This window comes from Pectinophora gossypiella, chromosome 15, assembly GCF_024362695.1.
Source record: "Pectinophora gossypiella chromosome 15, ilPecGoss1.1, whole genome shotgun sequence".
Lineage (NCBI taxonomy): Eukaryota > Metazoa > Arthropoda > Insecta > Lepidoptera > Gelechiidae > Pectinophora > Pectinophora gossypiella.
Genome location: NC_065418.1, coordinates 8,787,748 through 8,811,115, shown reverse-complemented (window position 1 = coordinate 8,811,115; position 23,368 = coordinate 8,787,748). Strand labels below are relative to the sequence as shown.

Sequence of the window (23,368 nt, the reverse complement as noted above, 5' to 3'; positions counted from 1 at the left end):
CCGCCGCGTCAGAACCCCTGTAACTCTCGTGTTACAAATCACAGCATTGATATATTATATATCAATGTCACAAGACATTGATAGTAATATAACAAGTAATATGCATAAGTATAGCAACACGGACCACCGCGGCACAAATTTAATACTATATTACAACACTATACTACCAGTATAGTACTGTCTGTGCACAAATCACAGATGTTGTTCTTATGCAAGAGCATTATTTTCTTTTTTTTTAAGCTTCTTGTTGGTCTTCTTGTTATGGTACTTTGAGAAACTGACCTACTGTTTTAAACAATGTTTTATCTAGATATGATGGAGAATCAGTATTTATTAGTTTCCTCGCTACCGAACTACTTATCACAGATCATATAATTTTAGAGTAGTTCAGATAATGATAATATGGATGAATAAATAAAAATCCGGTATAATTTATATGATACTTAAATTTATTTAGTATTCTTAATAAAATTAAAATCCCTGAATTTTAGAAATACATAGTAATTAGTCAATTGTGATTCGCACAGACTGTTTTGATGGGACTAAAACTAAATTGTTTGTTTGAGCTTTCTTATTACAAAAAAACCTCATAAACGAAAATGATTCATATTCTAATATACAAAACACATAATAATAAAAATAATTTAATTGTGTAACAACGTACGTACTAGCCCTAGTTAGCGTGAATAAATAAGATGACTTTATTTGTGGGTGTCTTTGGAGCGATCATAGTAGTTGCCATTTGTAAACGCACCTTACAATACAACTCGTATGTTTCGCGGGAGCTCAACGTCTGCAATATTACTTCCGGATGTGCAACTTACATAATGCAGCATGTGTGTATGTATTTACAAGCGCTTACAAAAACTTCCAACCCCATTAACTAAAATTAAACTAATAAAATTATTGCCGAATATTAGTAGACTTGTGGAAAAAAATGGATTATAGTAATAAAAGGAATTCAAAATATTGCTTATGTCGATGTTAGGCGGATATTGACCTAAATAAAAATGACGATTTCCGAGTCATTAAATATATAAAAACAATTGGTGGTTCATTCAATCGATGTCTTAATTACTTTTTGATTTAGTAATTATTCACACGTAAACTAATCAAGTATATACAAAAAAAATGTAAGGTTATAAACAAAATTTACATCGGTAACCACATCTTCGGTTCTTGTTTAAAATAAAATCATATCAAACGGCTCACCATTATGTCGTGATGTTCAACATTAAACTACGGCATTATGCTACACGAGACGTGATAGTTCATCACATCGTACTAAACAAAATAAAACCTAAACACTACTGTAAGAAGTTAAAACGAATATTACGATAAAATGATTCAACTAAATATTTCACACATTCAAACTTATCTAAATATTGAGATGTCTTTTACTTGTATAAAAATATCGTCAATATAGTATTATCTATGTCACTAATCATTACAAAATGTGCACGCGGTGTAAAGCAATTTAATCCATTATCTCACTGTATAAGGTACTGTTATTGCAAAGGCGTTTCGTAACTTGTCTAATTCTATTTCAGCGGAATTTCATAATTTCTGGCATTAAATTTATCGCCACTATCTACTGAGTATAGTCAAGTTAATTTTATTTAGGTATAATAATTTAAAGATAGTATTAACTAGAAGCGAAGTGGACAATATACTGATAATATACTTATTAAATAAATTGTAGTAACGCTATAAAACCGTCTAACTAATATTTACTCTTATTACTTTTATCATTTTATAAAACTATTTGTATTATACTGCATATTTGCAGCACTACTAAAATATACCTATCTACTCTCTGCGTTACATCGTAATATTTTGTTTAACATGCGAGTACATGAGACATGTATATCTTAAGGCAAGTGAATAATATTAATTACCTATAGTACGTGTTAGTAACACTCTCACAAATCCGCTGACAAACTCAGAAGAGATCATAAACTAAAATATCAAACGGCCGCCGTGTCCAATGAGAGCACAGCTCACATACACTCCATTATCGTATTTCATTCAAACCAGAATAAAATGCATATTTAATTCCTAATTACTTTAACAATAAGTATGACGATCGCACAATATAAAAAACTTACTTCTAGTAGCATATCAATATCGAATTAAATATTTACAAAGTTCACGATACAGTGCAACCTACAACGTATACTCGACATTCCCTAGCCTGACGCGACAAACTTTACAACCAACATAGCCGTGATCACTAACTCTTCATTAAAAATACTTGCACCATTATTTTATCCTATACTAAGCCTACTTTACGATACTCTGCGTCGCCGCGTAGATATAAATGCCTAACTAAACTCTGGCACGAATTTTTCAGATACACTTTGCATCGTGAATAACCCGTTCTCGGCCGCGATCACGCAACGCATCGGACCGGCTAGTGTTATTATTACATATTCGAATGTAAATAAATTATACGCTTCATTATCTACGATGCACTCAATAGGTTCGGCCACGGAATCGTATATAATTCCGAGGTCGAAGATTAACCAGGTCGATATATCAGCGATGCGTGTGTGGAGCCAGGGCGGGGGTGGTGGCGGCGCCCACGTCAGTCCCGCGGCGATCACTTGGCTGGCTTGGCGGGCTTGGGCGGCGTGGTGGGCGGCCCGCCCTGTTCCGCCGGCGCGCCTAGCGATACGCCCTCGCTGTCCACCTCCGTCTGTCGACAACAAAACCAATTTATACGCATTACACCCAAAATTGGCCAATCCTTTTACCAAAATAGCTAATCTATGTTCCAAATGCCATTGCCAAGAGTTTGCCAGCTCCAAAGAAGAAGAAATGTCGACAGTAAACTCTCAACATTACATTAATGCATTTACTACGGCAGCTTTATTAATGTACGTATTATGTCCCAATAGAAAGAAACTTATTTATTACCCATTTTACACGCAATGTACTCAGCAAGAATATCTTACTTGGCATTTATAGACATAAATAGGAGAAAAGAAATAGTATCCAATCTTTACTTACCTTTTCATCTTTACCACTGCCAGGAGGAGAGCTGGTGCCGTTATTCGTGGTAGTATTCTCAGAACCATTTTCATTCTCTGTGCTTGTGGCGCCTGTAAACCGTAGGGGAATACAAACGAAATTAAATAAAAATATCACATTATAAGACCGTCTCTTAGTTTGGTTAAGACATTTCTGTCTAAAATCACCTAATTATCTAAACATTAAATGGTCAGTGCTCCGGAAGGTATGTAGTTTTAGTGGCTACTACTAGCCGAAGTAAGTTCGCACGTTACACGAACCATGTCAACCTTGACGGAACCTCAGGGACCTTGATGCACTGTCGGTGTTGAGATCGGTCATCGACCTCACAGCCGACACGAACGAAGAATAGTTACCGGCTTGTATGTGGTGCGCGTTGCCGCGGTCGGCCTCATGCTCGCGCAGCACGGCGTCCAGGTTGTAACGGCGGCGGTACGAGATGAAGAATGTGCGAACATGTGCCTCTGTCTTCGTGCCCAGCGTCTCCGCGATCGCCTGGAAGTCCTTGCCTGCAGACATTGAAGGCTCCAGTATAGTCGTATGAAACATACATGCTTATACAGTCACTGCACGACACAGGTTTTTTGAAATGGTAATATAATAAGGGCAGTTTTCACTAACACAGTTGGCTCGACCATTATAGACGGCAATACGGCTGACTACCGTATCGTTAGACCAACGTTAGTCGGTATAACTGAAAGTTGGGTGAAGCGTGGTTACTTAGTTCATCTTGTGATGTACCTCTGACTACCCCAATTGGGACATGTCCAACACCATTTCGGCATACATTCATAACTGTATTATTTTATGTTAATTATGTTAAAACAATAAGTATGTCGAATAAATATTTTTTCTTTCTTTCAAAACCATGTAGTGACCATGGTCGTGAGCTTTTGTTATATTGTGTTATAAACTCACTCCAGTGATTCAGAGTGGCATGTCCAAAGCAAAGAGTAATCAAAATACAACTTACTGCCACTTTAGATTGCAATATAGTACCTACATCGTATTTGAATTTAAGATCGTTTTGCCCTAATACATTTTTCTATGAGGTGATTTAACTCCCGAATCGCCCAAATATAATCTGAGATTGTAGGTTGATCATTGTTTATCCCATTTTCAAAATGTTCTTACTCTATCATTACCCCGTTTTTCACGGGGTCCGCTTACCTAGCCTGAAGATTTGACAGGTCCGGTTTATTACAGAAGCGACTGCTTGTCTGACGTTCCAACCCGCGAACGCACCACCCCAATACAGGTTAGGTCCCATACCTCCAAAAATGCATTTCCCGGGAATGTGGGTTTCCTCGCGATATTTTCCTTCACCGCTGAGCACGTGATAATAATTTATAATCCAAACATGAATTCGAAAACAAATTCGACAATCATTGGTTTAGCCCTGTGTTGGATTCGAACCTGTGACCTCAAAGTGAGAGGCAAGTGTTCTACCAACTGGACTACCACGGCTCTTACTGCTACTCTAATATGCTACTCTATAATTGATTTAATTCAAGTTGCTCAATCGTTTCCAACACTCCCACGCGTGTGAATGAAAGCAAGTTTAAAAAATAACCCTAAAACCAAAATTGATAAGGTCGGTAATTATTGATCTCTCAACCCACACGAAAGAAGAACAAGCATTAGAGCCCATGAGCTGATATACATATTATGTACCCATTGAGGTATAATAATGTTACTTTAGTATATCTATCATTTTCCTGTGCGTCATTCATATGCTAAGGCGTAAAAACCAAGAGCAAATTACCAATGTACTAATTGGATGGGAATTAAATTTGATAAAAGGAAACTGGATTGGTAAAAATAACAGAGTATTAAGTAGGGATATAAATTGGATGCATGCAAATCTGGTAGTCAACCTTTACTCGTTAGAGGCACTAGAAAGAGAATCGACACACTCGACGTCTCTGGGTAACGGAGGGGTACTTATTCCTCACTAGAGGCAGCTCGCTACTTCCTCTGCAAATCTATTTTTATAAATTATAGCCTTAATGTACATATTAATGTGCATATTAATGTGTATATTATCACTGTGTAGTAGTCCTTACATTTCCGGGTGAGAGCCCCCAGCGCTCCCCATTAGTCCGGCCAAGTACTTAATGCCATTTGCGGCAAATCGACTCAAATCTACTAATCTATAAGTCACGTCAAAAAAAACGTTCTTACATCCTCACAAATTTTAGCGTTTTTATAAATTCTAGCAGGAAAGTTCTATCAGGAGCACCTAGGTGTAAAAATGATGAAATGATGTCGAAGGCCTCTTCGACGTCCCGAGGCGGTGATCGGGACGTCACGATAAGTATGAGAAAACTGACAAATCTTCGTAAACTGCTCCACGCCAGGGTGACACCCTACTGCCTGGCGAAACTATCACACCTGGATATTTTTTTTCCACGAAACGGTATTTAAATAACAAAATGGCCGAAAAACAAAGTGCTCAACCGTTAGAGATAGGTGCGACATTTTCGAACATATATAGGGCACTTTAGCGCACCACATACATATACCTAGGGACATTACGCTTACCATATTTCCTGACGGCTGTGACGGCCATGAGCAGCTCATCGTTGGTCCAGCGCGCGTTGATCTTGGCTGGCGGCTCCCCGGGCCGCAGCTCCTCCACGCCCGCGTCGCCCACCTTGCGCTTCATCGCACTCAGCTGCTGCTTGTTCGCTTGCACCTGACACACACACCCACTCTTCAAACGACTTCTACTTCTATAGGTACATGACCACTCGCTAGCCAAATCAAAGTGCATATCTGGATTATCCAATAAACTACACTCGGGACTCATGGGTTGAGCGATACAGAAGGACAAGCAGGAATATAAACAAAATCATACATAAAACAAATTATGACCTAAAACTATTATGTGTGCAGAATACATTTTTTTTATCACAATACCGCCTAGTATTGCAATCTACTACTTAAATTGACTAATAATGAAATCTGTTAAAATATCACATTCTCACATTACATCACCCGGTCGCTGGGTTCACATTCATGCTAATAGGTTCTGTACAAAATATATTGGAATACGACAAAATGCACTCTCGGTGTGGAGGTAAGAGTGAGAATGTGTATGATACGACGCTACTAGCGATCAGTGGCGGGTTGCATCTTACTTGTCGTTTGAGAGATGTAATTTCTCTGTCCATGGCTTTGAGCATAGCTTCACCCTGATTGACAAGCCCGCGCTGCGGAGTGTCGCCGGGCTGCGGGCCGGTGGCCATGGCGACGAGATCGTCATGATTGATGTAAATGCCACGAGGCAACCGGTGCTTGTAACGCTGCTGCTTTGAGCCGGGGCCGCGTCGCCCGGACGGCCCGCACAGCGGTCGCATCGTCCCCGTGCGTCTGTCACATTACCGCCAATGTTCAAACAACAATCCTCATCTCCTACTAAGGTTAAAGATGAAATCACACTGCAGACTTTTTACAGTACTTATTAGACATGCAAATAATTTTAATGCGATGTAGAAAACAATCTAAGTTGATTACCGACCTGGCGTGCACGAGGCATGCCTGGCATAACTTCTGTGAGTTGTGCGTCGTGGTCTGAGAGCACTGTATGCCGCACACCGTGCACCACTTGCCCGCGTTCTCGCCGCCGTTCTCGCCCTAAACCCCAATTCATAATTTACATTCCTACCGCTTACACACACCTACATTCCTATCGCCTATGTGCTGTCATTAAAAATCCTCACACACTTCTTTTAAAAACCCATTACGAAGTTTAAATGATATTCTGCACACATTGAAAATCTCTTGAAGACTCTCGTGTATGGGGCTATTTTAAAGGAAGCATGCGGGATAATAAGGGATGCGGAGAAGGAGGATAAATAGGAAGGAGTGGATATGAAAGTATGCATAGGATTACATTTATTAATATAAATAATGATTACACAGAAACTAACTTTGAAAAGTACATACATATTTGAAGAGGAAAACCCTACCAGGGAATATATTATTATATTATATTGTCATAACAACAAAGTGTATCCTTCTCTTTCTTTTAATATAAAATGTATTAATGACCAGTATTTGTAGTCATGAACTAATGTATACATTGAATGGACTTGTTACTTGGGAAAAAGAAGAATACTTTATAACTGCACTGAATTATCTGAACACTTGATAGATCACGTAAATGAGTGTTTGTTCATGAGTGTGGCAGCAATCAGTTGGTAGATACAAATGCAGAGCGGACAAACTACATGTTGAAAGCAAATGATGATCATAATATGCTGAAAAATTAGTAGCCTTTGAACATGAAACCAAAAAACAACAAAAAAAATGATTTTATATTCTTTTCTGTGACTCTGTAAATGCATACAGTAAAAACATAAAATAAAATCATAATTAATGATGATAAAAAAGCCATCAAAACTTGCATGGTGAAAATAAAATGTAATGAAGTGCAACACTTACGTTGTGATAAATAGCCACCGTAAAATTTGAGAGGGTAACATCAATAAGGAAACATCAAAATCACAGCTAGGAAACTTGGCAAACATCAATATATGGATGATGAAACACCGAATAGAGTAGAGGGAAATGTGATAGAATGTAAGAAGACACTGAACATCAAGAAGTGGAAGACACCTGTGAAGCTGACACCCACCTGCGCGGCGGCCGGCCCGGCGGCTCGCGGCGCGGTCTCGCCGCCCCCGGCGCGCACTACGCCGCGGTGGTAAGTCCACTTCTGTCATATCCAACATACATGATACCATACACCAACAGCCACTATCCAAACATTAGGGCGCCTAGCCACATCCCCCAAATACAGAAAACCCCTCAAATCCTTACAAAAGTTGCTTGGAAGATTAAGTGACCTAATTAAATTCAAAACAAAATAGGTACTTCTTCCACATGCAGAGCGAATAAGAAATTAACCTCAGGATCATGTCTGATGAACTGTGGGGGATTTAAATCCTCAATGGCAATAGGTAAAAATTAAAGGGCCAAGTAATCAGCATATAATTCAAACAAATTATAAATCAATGATGTACCACTCTGCAGTTCTATTTACTAACTAATGTGTTACCTTAACACAATTTCAAAAGAGAAGTTGTTGGACAATCCAGATACACTGAGTAATCCTAGAACAGGTAAAGATTATAGAACATTATGTTTTGTTATCATTTAATATTTTAATGGAGATTGCACACATAAAAGCAACATAGGAAATAAAAATGTAATGACAGAACATGTTACATACCTTCTCATCATTATCAGACTCTTTATCTGAACCACCAGGTTCAGAGCCCCCGCCAGACTCCCGCTTACTTCCACCAGAGCCAGTTGCATTCCGTCCCTCACTCACTACATCCATAAGAGAAGTGCGGGCTCTAGTTTTTTTCCATGAATAGTAGTATTTGACTAGAGATGCTATTGATTTGTCAGGCAACTGTTGAAATCACAAAAACAGGTTTCATCATTTATAACCACTAAAGATAAAGTAATTGTTTATACAGAACAAATACATATAATTACCATTTGTCGTATTCTATGAAAACTCTTTCCATGAAACTGGAAAGCTTGCTCAAATAACACTTTGTCTTCCACTGTCCACTCATCAGGAAATGGTGTGAAGTTTGCAAGGTCCATTGATGCTCGATTGAGGTCATGTTTGTGCCAGAACAACATTCCAAGGGCTTGTTCACCATTATAACCATACTTTTCTTTAGCCGTTGTTATATATTCATCCACTAAAATGTCAATTTATGTATAATTATTGATAATAACCAGCTAATAAATACATTTATAAGGCCATCCAAACAAAATAAGTCAAAAAAATATCTAAATCAACAAACCAATTTCAAAACTATTCTAAAACCTATATTTGATATTCAAGAACTTGTCTTGTACACTGCCGGGAACACATATAATAACTTCTCATTTAATAACTTTTAAAGTTAGTACATATAGATGGCCTTCATACATACATTTTACTTACATTTAGAGTCTGATATTTCAGAAGTTGGTGACCACACAAGCAGAGCTCTGTCAGATATCAATTCAGGCCTCCTTTGCTCCACAGGCTCTAGTTCAGGGCATACTGCCTGGTAATCTCGACCCACTCTAATTTTCTCTGCTGCAAATGGCACTACTGCTTGGTTTCATGTTATTTGGTGGTGATGAGATGAGCGCAGCAGTAAGGCAGATGATGGAAAGCATAAAAAATAAAGCATGTTATGAGATGACACCAATTAATAAATTACCACATTATCAACAAGCAAGATACCAAGCGTTACATGAATGTGTTATTTGTGACGGGCTGCATGATGCGTATGATGACTTCATGACGTGAGGAGTACAAGTAGACGCCCCAGACATACATAAGCTTACTGTCGCATCGTAACATAGTAAATTTGGAAAAGACGAGTTGTCATACCATTCTCATCTTCAGAACTGGAGTCAGGACTTCCATGGCCATTCGGGCTTGGCCCCCTCGACCGCTTCCCGTTTCGAACATCATTACTTCTCTCGGCCAAAACCATGATTTATTTAATTGTACACTTAACAAAAACAATTACACTTATTACAGTTCACAATTTTGAAGCACATAAACTTATAATATGATATAAAAAGAAATGCGAAGCTTCGCACATCAATTCAAACGTGATTCAAACCACCGCATCAATAATTTGACAAACCAGCCATGGACTGCAATGGGTCATTTGATGGCGTCTGTATTTTACACATTCACTTTTTTAATTAATACTTTTACTGAATAATAAAATTGTTTAACTACACAAGTAACACAAAATACTACATTCACTGCATATAACTTTATTATTGAGCTAATATTTTGCAAAACTAATTTAAAATCCGATAATCTAATGTAAATTGTATTTTTTTCCTAACGGCAACACTTAGTTACAGACTTTATAAAAAGAACTGATACACATGTCTTAAAATATTATTCGTTTTATTAAATGTAAATTAACTTTAATAAGATAAAATGTAAAAAATAATATTGCTTTGAGGATTTATATTAAGTGAATAGATACTTCAAGATATAAATATATATGTAGAAGCTCCGTAATTAGTAGCATGGAAATATCGTAATTCTAATAACAGATGGCGCTATTCAAAAGCAATTTTCATAAAGTTATCTATACCTTCTCAAAACATAATAAATATTATTATCTAAGTACTTGTGAATTACATAAATAATCATAAAAATCATTAGGGAAAGAAGGAGTCCCTCCATAATTTAATTTATCCATCACATCAAGAGAAAGTTAGAACCATTCAAGTACTTTCAGCTGTGTAAAAAATCGAGTATCTTTGCCATACCAAATTTTTTTCAAGTATAAACGATAACCTTTATATAAGGTACAAACAAAAGTAACAAAGTACTGCAAAGGGAGAGAAAAATAGGGCCCCTGGCTATTTTAGCTTTGGCTGTAGGTAGGTATTTTATCTTGCCCTTGCATTCCAATCAACGAACAATAAGATGATCCAGTGGCGTACTACGGGAGCGGGCGCAGTGGAGCAGCTGTCTGGCGTGGGTGCCACCTGTACGTGGGCGACACTCATGAAAAAAAAAATAACTTACACATATTCACCATCATAATGGTTGTCAATGATAACATAACATAATATAAACAGTCTATATACGTCCCACTGCTGGGCACAGGCCTAGTATGGAGCATACTCCACCACATTGCTCCAATGCGGGTTGGTGGAGGTGTTTTAGTTTTTTGTGCCCTCTGAAGCAAGGAATCATCTTACTTTTTTGGACAATCAGGTCATTCAAGCCTGAAAAGTCCTTACCAAACAAAGTACAGTCTCACAAAGTGATATTTCGACAATGTCCCATCGGAAATCGAACCTTCAGATCGTGAGCCTAACGCTCTAACCACTAGACCACGGAGGCTGTTAACTGTTGGAGGTTGTCAACAATAAATAACTAAAATTGAAACTATTTTAACCAGTCATGCCCACAACACTCGACATCATCGAGTTCCGGTCCGCGGGAGGCCCATGTTGCTCTATATTTGATTGTCACGTCATGAATGTCTCCCGTACCCATTTTTGGAGCGACGGATGACTCCGTGACATTCACACTGGGTGCCACCCCGCTTAACTACACCGCAACTGAGATGATCAAGAGAGAAGGTTTAGGAGACCGAAGTCCACAAAAGGTACCCTAGAAAATACCTAAAGTTTCAGCAGAACTAAGTACCACTCCTTTAAAAGGAACTGCATAGTGCATCAATAACATGACCCAATAATACGAGGGTTGTTCCGAAAGTTTTTAGTAAAACAAAAATTAGCCAAGATATGGTAAAGAAATATTTATATTTTTTCAAAATATTCCCCTCCAACCCCTATACACTTGTGCATTCGGCTAAACCAGCTCTCAAAACATTTGAAAAACGCATCTTGCGGAAGGTCGAAAAATTGCTGTCGAAATTCTTCCACGGCTTCGTCTGCTGTTTCGAATCTTCGCCCACGAAGCATTTTTTCACCGTGGGAAATAAAAAAAAATCGCACGGAGCTAGGTCGGGACTGTAGGGAGGATGTGGTAACATTTGTACCCCCGAAGTTGACAAATAGTCAACAGTTCTTGCAGCTGTGTGAGCGGGTGCATTGTCCTGGTGAAACAGAATACCACGGACGCCGGTACTTGGGCGTTCATAATTCAACTCCTCGAAAGCCTGTGGCAGACAAACGTTGCAATACCATTCACTAGTAACTGTTCTACGATCTTCTAGCGGAATAACAGCAACTGGTCCACTGCATCGAAAAAAAGCAGCTATCATTTTTTTATTCACGCTCCGACCGCGAACCACTTTCGTAGGCAACTCGTCCTCTTCAAACACCCATTGCGTGGATTGCTGCTTTGTGAGAGGATCGTAGCAGTAGATCCAAGATTCGTCAGATGTAAGAATATAGGAAACGTTTTGCGAAGTTCCTTCTTCGAATTTTTCCAGCACAAATTTGCACCAATCTACACGTCGGGACTTTTGCTCATCGGTGAGAGAATGAGGTATCTATCGTGAAGCAACCTTCCTGACTTTCAGGTGTTCATGCAAGATGGTGGAAACTGCCCGGGATCCGATCTTCAGTTCAGCCTGAATCTCTCTATGTGTAATATTTCTATTTTCCTGGAGTAGCCACTCTAGTCGAATAACGTTTTCATGAGTTACTGCAATTGATGGTCGGCCGGATCTGGGGTCATCATTCAAGCTCTCTCGACCACGTTTAAATTCACGATACCAATAAGTAATCGTTGCTAACGCAGGGGCAGACTCCCCGAAAGCAGCCTGTAAATTTTCCTGTGATTCCTTAAATGTTAACCCTCGTTTATAATCGTAGAAAATCATAGCACGAAAAGCTTCCCGCGAGACGTCCATTGTTGTAAACAAAAGAAGCATGACAGCCAATTTAAAAAAATGTTTGAAAAAATAACGACTTCTTAGTGGCCAATGATTTTCAGCAAGGAGATTAGTGTTGAAATTAGCCGTTAATTCAAAATAGTTTCAGGAAAAAAGAGATTATATTTAACGTGTGGCTAACAATTTCCGGAACAACCCTCGTACGTGCATCAAAATCAAGAACGTTGAACTGGGTATAATACGTAAAATTTTACACAACATGTGAATGCTGCAATTTACTTTCTCTGTCTACCCCGATTGAATCAGCTTTGCGAATCTTATGGAGAAGTTTATAATTATAAAATATAGGGCTACGATACATAATATGGTTGTTATACAATTGTTATATCATCCTTATTTAGACCTCTTTATTTCTTTATTTTTGCTCTGTAACTGTATATTTTATTACCGTTTGTTAAGGTATCAAATTGCAAGATGATCGAATTATGAGCATGCCAGTAGTAATAAAGTACTTGTAGTTAAAGAGCAAGCCACTAAATAAGCATGCTAGTAATGAGTTCTTTGAAAGGCGAATCAATTTCTCTCTCATCAACCTAGTGGTAGTATTGCCAGTATTGACACACACCACTAGATTAGCTGAGGTGCCTTGTCGGATTACGTTTGGATTACGTACCCACCCTTGGGCACAGGCTTCTAAAGGCACAGCACACACCTTCCCTATTTGATTGGATTGGATCCAATCCCCATACATTGTGGGTTGATCAATGTGATCATTTCAAAATTGCCGCTACAGTGATAAATAATTTACCACGTGTGCCCAGCCCACCTACCAACCACCTACGCTTGCAATAACTTGTGACTGGCAACATCAATATTTAAAAAAAATCTATACTGGCAATATTGGACGCTTTGATTGTAAAAAGGCGTTTTCGCACTGCTCCAATGAGGGACTTTCTAGGCTACGTTCCCCAAAAAAATATAGATGGCGTTGTACAGAGTTACCTTTGTTACCTTCCTTTAGAGACAAGATAAGGATCTATTGCTTCGTCCAAGAACCTTCCAATTTCATGCATAACAAACATAATGCATCTTTTATATTTGTGTTTGGGTATAAATGATGGTCCTTTTTATTGTACCCAGGCACAACACATCTTTCACCCATTAGCATTCTGATTAAAATAAAGAGAAGCAATAAATATCAAGCATCGTCACCTATAGGATGAAAACTTTTTCTATGAGTGAATCAGCCGTGAATCTAGTACATTGGGGTATTTTAGGTAAGTAGGGTAACATTGGCGTGACATGTGTCAATTTTTCAGCTCTGTCTGTTGACAAGACGAATTTGACAGTGACAGGTTTGCGTGCGATTTCTTAGTGGACGTGTTGTATTTTTGTCCAACTATTGCGGAATGTTATCAAAATAGATAACGCTAACTCTTTTACTTCATTTCAAATCTAATAACCAATCACGAAGTCTCTTAAAGTCAGATAACAGTAAATGTGTCGCGGATAGGAATGGTTTTTCGTTCGTCTTCGCGTTTATACGATTTTATTATTTTCATCGAATTAAGTGCACAAATCATGAAGGTTATGTAATAAATAGTTTGTTGTCGCGGGGCAGAAACGAGCGGCCAAGATGAGGGTGGTGGCGTTGGTGAGCGGCGGCAAAGACAGCTGCTACAATATGATGCAGTGCGTGGCGGCCGGGCACACGCTCGCGGCGCTGGCCAACCTCCAACCGAGGCATAAAGGTTACTCACCGCTTACACACACACCTCTTATTTAGACACATGCACTTTATTTGCTATGCTAGCACCACCTGAGAGATATTACTTAAAATAAAACATGTTCTACTTTCATAACTTTATGCTTTTAAAAAGCTATTTCTGATGTCAATTTCAATTAGTTTATTTGCAAGAAATATTGCGGTTAAATAGACTTAGTGTCCATGTGTGTAAATCTTAGACATTAATATTATTTGAAAAAAAAAAGAAAAATAAGTAGACCAGATAAGTCAGACAGACTGTATCCTAAATAAAGAACCAACTTCCAGATGAAATGGACAGTTACATGTACCAGACAGTGGGCCACCAGGGTATAGAGCTGTATGCAGAAGCCATGGGACTGCCTCTGTATAGGGAAGTCATCTCTGGAGTGGCTGTAGACCAGGGCCGGAACTACAAGCCCACAGAGAATGATGAGGTTGAAGACCTGTACAGATTACTGTCTAAGATTAAGGTATGTGTTGCTATAATAAAATATGATTAAATAAATACTAAAATTGTATCAAAAAAGGAAAAAGAAATGCAATTTATCTTTAACATATTTTGTGACAATTACATACACCAGATTATTTAATCCAGATTATGATTAAAGTATACAACAACTAGAGTTATCATGTTATTAAAAATCCAAGTAGCTTGTGACTTTGATTTTGTCATTGACTCTGATTGTTTAACTACTTGTGTAAATATAGCTTTGTGCAATATTTTCACAAACAATGTTGTAATCTAAAGCTAATAATAACAATCTTATTCCTTGATAAGTGTACTAATTATACACTAAACTAAAATAGTTAACATATTTTTGTTAAATTTAGGAAGTTAGGTATTTAAAGTGAGTTTACTCACACATATTTTGGTACTGATTCATAATGTAACAAGACATTTAGTGTTGGTCCCAGTCTTAGGAGAGATTAAAGTCATGGAACTATTTAAAACAACAAATGAAATGTGTAAATCTATTTATCACTTCTATTTTATCTTTTTATTTATGATGAGACTTACTTTTTCTAATCTAAATTAACCAGTAAGTGACATTGAAGTAAGACCCCCTGTAGCATGTATAATTTTTTCTGTTAGGATGAGCTGGCAATAGAGGCGGTTGCTGTTGGGGCCATCTTGTCAGATTACCAAAGAATAAGGGTTGAGAATGTGTAAGTATTCTTGTTTTTAAAGTTCATAATAAGAACCTGAAGAAATAGTTTAGATGCCTTATTTTGTATGTCAACAAACAATTATTTTTTTATTATTCATCAAATAAAATGTTGAAAATGTAGATGTTGAAATATATTTCTATAATCTACCCCAGATATATTAAATTATTAAAGTGAGAAAAATACTGAAAATTTAATATAACAAATATAAATAAAAGTAAAAAAATACAAACATCTTAACCATATTTCTTAAGAATTCCATGTAAGAAATATGCTCTATAACTGACTTGTACTTCCATATAAATAAGGTCACACTTCATAAGAATTCTTGCCTACAGGTGTCAAAGATTAGGCCTAGTCTCTCTCGCCTACCTATGGCGAAGGAACCAAAAAGAATTGCTAAAGGAAATGATTGCTGGTGGTGTCGAAGCCATTATTATAAAGGTAACTTTGTTTTATGCTTATCTATTGTACAACATGGTTAACTATCTATTATTAGTTGTATTCAAAAATGTGCAAATTTAGCCAGTGGAAAAGGCAAATATTGTCACTATACAAAGCTGCCTAAGTAAATCAACATGAACTGTTGAAAATCATAAATGTATGCTACTGTGTTTCCTTTGTCTGTCCTATTATGTACAAATAAATAAGTAAGTAGCCACTTATCAATCTTGTATGGTGCAAGACAGAAGTCGTGCAGTCTCCTGTGGTTGCAGTATATTCCTTTTTTTATGTCTGTATCCATGAAATTAGAAAGTTTCACAAAGGTTTCTATACAGTGCCATCTATATTGTTTCTAGGCAACATAGCCTGGAAAGTCCCTCATTCTTCATACCAAATGTTTTTTTCCCTTTGTCCCATCTAAGGGACAGGCTAAGATCGTATAGTCTTAAATACATTTTCTTTGCTGTTCATACCAAATATTTTGTCAGGTGGCAGCACTGGGCCTCGACCCGCGTGTGCACCTGGGCATGAGCTTGCAGAACATACAGCCACACCTGTTGCTGATGGCCGACAAATATGGCCTCAACGTGTGTGGCGAAGGCGGCGAGTACGAAACCTTCACACTCGATTGCCCGCTCTTCAAGAAACGCTTAGTCATGTAAGTAAGCTGCTTCATGTGTATTAACAACCGGTATGAAGTACGTGGCAATGTAGTGACATCTATTACAGCATATTTTACGAATAAAATTACTGAATAAGGTAAATACAACTCGAGGTTTTATCGAAAACATACAGACACAGTCATGTATCAAATAATATTATACAAGTTACTTAATTAAACATGTCATGTTAACTCTAAATAAACATTAACTAACTAAGACACAACAGCCGGGTCTACATGATAACCGAGCCACTCGCGGCACGAATTATATTGAGCGCTTCGACCATTAAACGATACGAATGCTATCTACGCATATGGATCTCAAACGGCTATTGGTCGAAAGCCTCAATATAATTCGCGCCGCGCGCCGTGCTGAGCCTACAGAAATAGTAATTACTTGGGAAATAAGAGTAATTATTCATGAACGGAGTTGTTTTGCACTAAGTTGAATAATTGTATTCTAATTTATGTTAAAGAGGATGGACAGAAGCTTAGAATTGACTCATTACTGTAATGAATAAAAGCAGTTTTACACATTACAATGAAAATGTGGAGTAGTGTCAATAAACACATTTTCTTTTGCATTTTTTACAATTGAATTTCTATCCTACACACACAACATAATGTTCACACGTACATAACAATAAATTTACGCATTTTTACAGAGATGAAAAAGAAATGGTGTTACATACCGACGATCCGGTGGCACCTGTGGGCTATCTGAATTTAAAACTGCATCTTGAACCAAAGGAAAACTTCGAAGAAACCATCAATCTACCTCCAACTGTAAAAAACTGTTTAGATTTTGTAAGCGATTTGAGCGATACCGTATTTAGTGATTTAAGCGACATAGAACTAAGCGAGTCCGAGTTTGAGTCGATGGAGAAGTTGGAAAAGGAGGAGATAAAGAAACAAAATGAACTGAATCCGCTTCTGACGTACTCCGGGGATAAGTCTGAGGATAATGTTGACGCTGTTGAGGAGAAGGACGGGCCTGATTGTATAGGAGACGGTTACATGTACGAGCATAACGAGAGCGAGCGGCAGGCGGTGGTCGACCACCGGTCTATATACGGGAACAAACACGGCTGGTACTTCATCGGTGGCATCGTCGGCGAGGGTGTGGACACCGCCGACGCCACTGAAGACGCCATGAAAAAACTCATTAGTAGGTAAACTTATTCGGAGCTTTCTTTTCGTAGTTATAGTTGCATGCTTACATAGTTTCTTGTAGAATGTTGACGTCAAGGTGGTTATTTTCAGCTTCGTATCATATCGATCTGCTAGCTCGTGGCTCTGTCCACCCCTATAAGCGTTAGTCGTGTATGTCTGTGGTGTGGTCGTCATTTCCGCTTCAAACATTAATTTAAACGAAAGCATATTCATACAAAATGCTTTTGACTGTTCCAATAATAGGCAGGTAGGTATATGTTTTTGGTGCAGTAATAATGCGATCTTCTATCACCATAGCATTTACTATTGTTTTTTTTTTTCTATAGCATTTACTATTGTTTTACGTTTTGTTGCCTTTCTTCATATTCTAAGAATTGGTTTTTAAATGTTTTAGAAGCATGTTAGAATACTCGCTAAGTAAATTTGCTATGACAGACCCTCATAAAATATCCTGGAAAATATCACATCAACAACCATTACATGTAAAACAATGTGCAGGTTTAGGTAATATGAAATCTCCTTGGTAATATTAAGAATATATTCAAAATACTAGCCATTATAATAGAAAATAATAATATTCAAAAAACAATTTAAAATCAAATTACAATCTTTTAAAATTACTTTAAATGGCAATCATTTATTATTTTTTATAGGCAACCAGTCTTTTGTAAACGAGGCATTCACTCACTTAAAATTATTCTAAATGCTATCTTACAGAGGATCGTTTTTTATTTTTCTTCTGAAATAAATGTAATATAAAACCACTAATTTTCAGGCTTGTTAGAGTCGGAAGACATGCAGTTGAAGGAGGTATGCTCAGTGAATATCTACATGAGAGATATGGAGGAGTACGCAGCTCTGAACGAGGTGTACGCTAGATATTTCTGCTTCGAGAATCCGCCCACTAGGGTCTGTGTCCAGTGCCCGATGCCGGGAGACGTCGGACTTATTTTAGACGCTGTGAGTATGAATGTATATGAACAATAGATATATTTTTAATCATGGTACACATACAAACGTAAGGTTGCGTCCGCAATCTCGCGTGGGCAAACTTGCAAGTAATTAAAAGATCACTTGCAGCCACTTTTAATGCGAAGTCCTAAGATGTATATGATGAACCGTACCATACGGTCCATCACATACGCAGCAGACGCGGTCTCTCTGTTATATGTAATTGACAACCAAAGATTGGAATTTATACGTTTTTGCACTGTTGTATTTGATAATTATTCACTTTATTTTCAGGTTGCTCATAAACAAATTCCTATTAATCCACTTGAGACTGACAGCAGTATTTCAAAGGAACGGATAACAATGCATGTACAGGGTATTTCACATTGGGCTCCGGCAAACATTGGACCGTATAGTCAAGCGATTAAGGTACGAATTTAATTTCCATTCCTTTTAATTGCAAAATTACGAGACTTCTTATATACTGCGTCATCCACTGATTCATTCAAATATAATATTCATAGAAGTTCCATAACCGGACCTGTACACAATCAATCAATCATTCATTTTTAAATTAATTATATAAATTTATTTTTGTAAGTTAATTGCCTGATTTATAAAAAACTGGTTATCTTTTTAAAAATATATTTATTATTATTAATTGCCATAAAATATTTAAAAAATTACTCATTTTGTTTTAATCTTTTAAATGGCCTTTCTACATATTTTTTGTACAAAATCGGCCAGCTTCTCTTTAAGATTGGTTAATATAATTAGAAAAAAGAGACTTTAACATATTTTTTAAACTGAAAAATTGTTAACATTTCTAAATATCGGAACACGAACTGTGAAAAAAAATTGGCGGGAAAAAGTTTGATCTCTTTCATTTTTGGTTTATCGTATTGTTGTTGTAGGTTGGTGAAGTGATTGGCACGTGCGGTCAGATCGCGTTAGTGCCGGGCAGTATGCGGCTGGTGGGCGGCGGCGCGCGGCGCCAGTGCGCCCTGGCGCTGCGGCACCTCACGCGGGTGCTGCGGGCCACGCATCCTCGCGCGCACATACGATCTGTTGTACAGGTAAGCGTGTAGCTCATCTAATTTAGTAAAGCAGTATTATTACTTACACCCGTATTCTATAATGTTAACTCCATCTATTTATTTATTCCTTCATCTTTCATCGACTCCGTCCTCAGTGGAGGCGACCTCAAGCCTTCTTCGAACTCTGCTCAAAATATATTCATAAGACGGCGCTAAATCTTAACTCGAGTTTACTTTAGTATGGCATGATGTAATTATTTTCGAATCATTATGTTGGTAGTAACAGTCTCCGTGGTCTAGTGGTTAGAGCGTTAGGCTCACGATCTGGAGGTCCGGGTTCGATTCCCGATGGGGACATTGTCGAAATCACTTTGTGAGACTGTCCTTTGTTTGGTTAGGACATTTCAGGCTTGAATCACCTGATTGTCCGAAAAAGTAAGATGATTCCGTGCTTCGGAGGGCAGGTTAAGCCGTTGGTCCCGGCTATTAGCCGTAAAAATACCTCCACCAACCCGCAGTGGAGCAGCGTGGTGGAGTATGCTCCATACCCCCTCCGGTTGATTGAGGGGAGGCCTGTGCCCAGCAGTGGGACGTATATAGGCAGTTTATTATTATTATTATGTTGGTAGTATGATATGCTTGACTCCAATGAGAAAAGTCCTCAAATCGACGTAATTGTTAACTTAAAATACTCAGCTGAGGCCGAGTCGAGTGGAGAACGTGTGTTAGTTTGGTATCTAGGGGCTTTACCGTGATACTAATTAACACCGGTTGGATGAAGAACATAATCGCAGACAGAACATACTTCTGAAACGTACATTGACTAAAATGACTGAAATTATTACATTAAGTAATTTCGACATGCATACTAGCGTATATGCGAATTTTAAGTTGTTAGAAACTTAAATAAACACGCGTATGCGTCTGGGTTTCCATTTATCTAAAATCAAATGGCTCCTGCAGGTTTAGCTTGAAAAGGTAACAGACAGTTGGGGTAGGCAGTGCCACAAATATTCAGAAGACAATGGCGCCGCCGATTCGAACAACCACCAACTTAATTTGACAGGATTAAAATTATATACTATCTCTTTCTTGAACTTATTGTAAGTGAAGGATGGCACTAGTGTGCGCCAGAATGTGTCTGTTTTGATAGGAAGTTAGTTTCGAATTTGTAAGGCGATTGTATATTTGGTAGAGCGTGTGCTACATGACGCACGGGTCCGCGGTGGGCGAGGCGCGGCGGCAGCTGGAGCGGCGCACGGCGGGCGCCATCGTGCAGTACGCCGTGGTGGGCGCGCTGCCGCGCGGCGCCGCGCTCGAGTGGCACGCCTGGGCGCACACCGACAACAACCGCTTCGAGTGTACGTACTACCCATGTAGCCAAATGACGGCCGGCCTCCGTGGTCCAGTGGATGACTCGGATTCGGGTCCCGGACATATCACAAAAATCACTCCGTGAAACCTGGTTTGGTTACGTTATGCCGTTGGTCCCGGTAAGTATGTAGTCGTGACATGAGTCCTATCATTTTTCGTATATATGTTATTTTTGTTGTTTGTATCCGACTTATCTTTCCATTGATTCCAATATACGAGATGTCATGAGAGTATCAATAAGTTTAAATTGACCGGTAATAAAATAAGTAGATCCTTCAAATAGATTGAAAATGAAGAGGAATCGTTAATACTAACATAAGTTGACAACTGTAGCCTAATTGAGATTCTGTTAGACCAACTATACTACCAACCAACGTGGCCGTTAATACTATAGTAATAATAACTTGTTACTTTTGTTACAGATGAAGAAACGGGATGCAACGTGGGCGACTACAAAGTGGCAATCACAAGGAGGTGGAACTATGAGAACACTGTCGCCGCGTTCGTGTGTTATGTAGCTACAGGTATATATCTCCCACTACCGGATATGTTTGTCCTTTTAATACAAGGTTCGACTTCGTTAATAAGAGCGCGGTAATAAGATAGTCTTTGCGAGTTGCGACATGTCTGCCAATTTTCATCCAAATCGGTCCAGCGGTTTAGACATAGATGCTCTTTCGCATTTATAATTAGTTTTACGCTCATGTCGGTCCTTTATTAGTATTGTTTAGTGCAGTTTTCACTAATACACTTGGCTCGACCATTATAATCGACGTAACGGCTCACTACCTACCGCGTTGGTCTAACAGAAAGCTTGGTGAGGTGTGGGTACTTAGTTCATCTTGCAATGGATACTTACCTCTGACTACACCAATTGATATTAAACACTTTTACGGGTATTGCAACGGTATTTCGAACAATATAAAAAACATGCCTTTCACTGTGTACGTAGGTACATTGACATCATGATAACACTGAATGCTATTATCACGTACACTCCACTTAGATCATCATACCGGGATATAGTGTGAGCTTGTTATATGTACTCCATCCAGGCTCGTCCCCGTCGTCGTGCCAGCTATCGTTCCCATCGGCGGAGGCTTGCGGGCAGCACCGCGCTCGCGCGCAGCAGATGTCAAGCGAAGAGCTGGAGGAAGTACTGACGTACGCGCTGCGCAAGCTGCTCAACGACTGCCGCGACCAGGAGCCCTGCCCCGCCGTCAAGATACGGATATTGTACCAGGTACGGGTTACAGTACATTGGGACTTGGATCTTAGACCAAAAGATAGTCTTCTCATTTTTCATCATGTGGTCAGTCATGAGAAATATAATGTACCCACTTTAGGACTCTGTCGCACTAACATATTTGACATTTAGTGAGACTTACAGTACAATTTGTCAAAAAAGTTAATGTGACATGGTACCAAAGTGTATACATCAATGCTCGTGACCGGACATGTGAAGAGCGCGACACGGGCCGCGCACTCCTTATTGGCTTACGTCCATTTAAGACCAACGCATAGAATAAACAATAATACTACGTATAGAATGGCAACACTCCGCTCCCCACCAACGTCTGAGCTAGGTTTACCCCAACCCCCTCGAACATAGTTTCGACTTGAATCGTATGGCGTCAGACGTTACACACACGTCAATGTGTGGTGTCTGTGTAAAGCGAGGTTGTTTGTATGAAGTGTCCGCGGTGTGACTAAAGTAAGACCCAGAGGGGTGAGATACAAATAGGAGCTGAAGTGTCCGTGCCGGCAGGTGTGGAGCGCGCCCCCCCCGGCGGCGCTGCAGCGCGCGGCGGCGGGCGTGCGCGCGGCGCTGGCGGCGCGCGCGTGCGTCACGTGCGTGCCCGTGCTGGCGCTGCACAACGCCTTCACCTTCCTGTCCATCAGCGGCCTGCGCCTCGACGAGTAGCGCCGCACGCGCCGCCCCGTATACGTACACAGGTGATGCTACACCCTGCGTTCTTTGTACGATACATTCCCACTGACGAGCAGGCGTGCTAAATTGACCAATCTGCAAGCGACAGAGAACACGTTCTGCTCTGCTCGAGTGGGAATGCATCCTTATATAATACGAAAAAAAAAAAGGTCCAGTAAGACATAATAACAAACTGAAGAATAATATGAGATGATGAGACGTAGCCAGAGCTTTATGAAACGTTCTCTTTGTTCTCAGGTTCCCTTTTCGAGAAATAAGGATAAAGATGCTTTATTGCCAGTTTCTAAATATATTTGCTGAATATTTTCAGTATTTATATAATTAATTTTGTTAATTATGCTACCGAGTTTACCATATTGTAAGTCAAATTATATAAATTATTTTTTATTGCAATCTGTGTTGTTATTTCATTTGTCATCCCCTGGGAATGATAATGAA

General features: G+C 38.9%; 2 protein-coding genes across 4 annotated transcripts; one reads left to right on the top strand and one right to left on the bottom strand.

Annotated features, from left to right (window-relative positions):
- Nucleotides 1–428: 428 nt before the first annotated feature.
- LOC126373022 (REST corepressor 1) lies at nt 429–9,719 on the bottom strand. 3 transcript variants are annotated; one of them, XM_050018975.1, is made up of 11 exons: nt 9,449–9,719; nt 9,011–9,163; nt 8,548–8,762; nt 8,273–8,461; nt 7,676–7,756; nt 6,557–6,672; nt 6,177–6,408; nt 5,578–5,731; nt 3,390–3,542; nt 3,013–3,104; nt 429–2,698 (listed from the first exon to the last, which is right to left on the bottom strand). In XM_050018975.1, exons 1-11 carry the CDS (start codon nt 9,552–9,554, stop codon nt 2,603–2,605), a joined length of 1,587 nt encoding a protein of 528 aa, XP_049874932.1. In that variant the 5' UTR covers nt 9,555–9,719; the 3' UTR covers nt 429–2,602. The 3 variants fall into 3 exon arrangements, with proteins under 3 accessions (XP_049874932.1, XP_049874933.1, XP_049874934.1); XM_050018976.1 differs by having other exon boundaries at nt 9,011–9,148; XM_050018977.1 differs by lacking the exon at nt 7,676–7,756.
- A 4,027-nt stretch (nt 9,720–13,746) lies between these two features.
- On the top strand, nt 13,747–23,323 carry LOC126373018 (uncharacterized). Its single transcript, XM_050018972.1, has 14 exons — nt 13,747–14,155; nt 14,458–14,642; nt 15,266–15,339; nt 15,678–15,783; nt 16,272–16,441; nt 17,110–17,612; nt 18,393–18,577; nt 18,863–18,997; nt 19,483–19,644; nt 20,801–20,966; nt 21,402–21,503; nt 22,035–22,222; nt 22,748–22,935; nt 23,168–23,323. Exons 1-13 carry the CDS (start codon nt 14,041–14,043, stop codon nt 22,901–22,903), a joined length of 2,247 nt encoding a protein of 748 aa, XP_049874929.1. The 5' UTR covers nt 13,747–14,040; the 3' UTR covers nt 22,904–22,935; nt 23,168–23,323.
- Nucleotides 23,324–23,368: the final 45 nt, after the last annotated feature.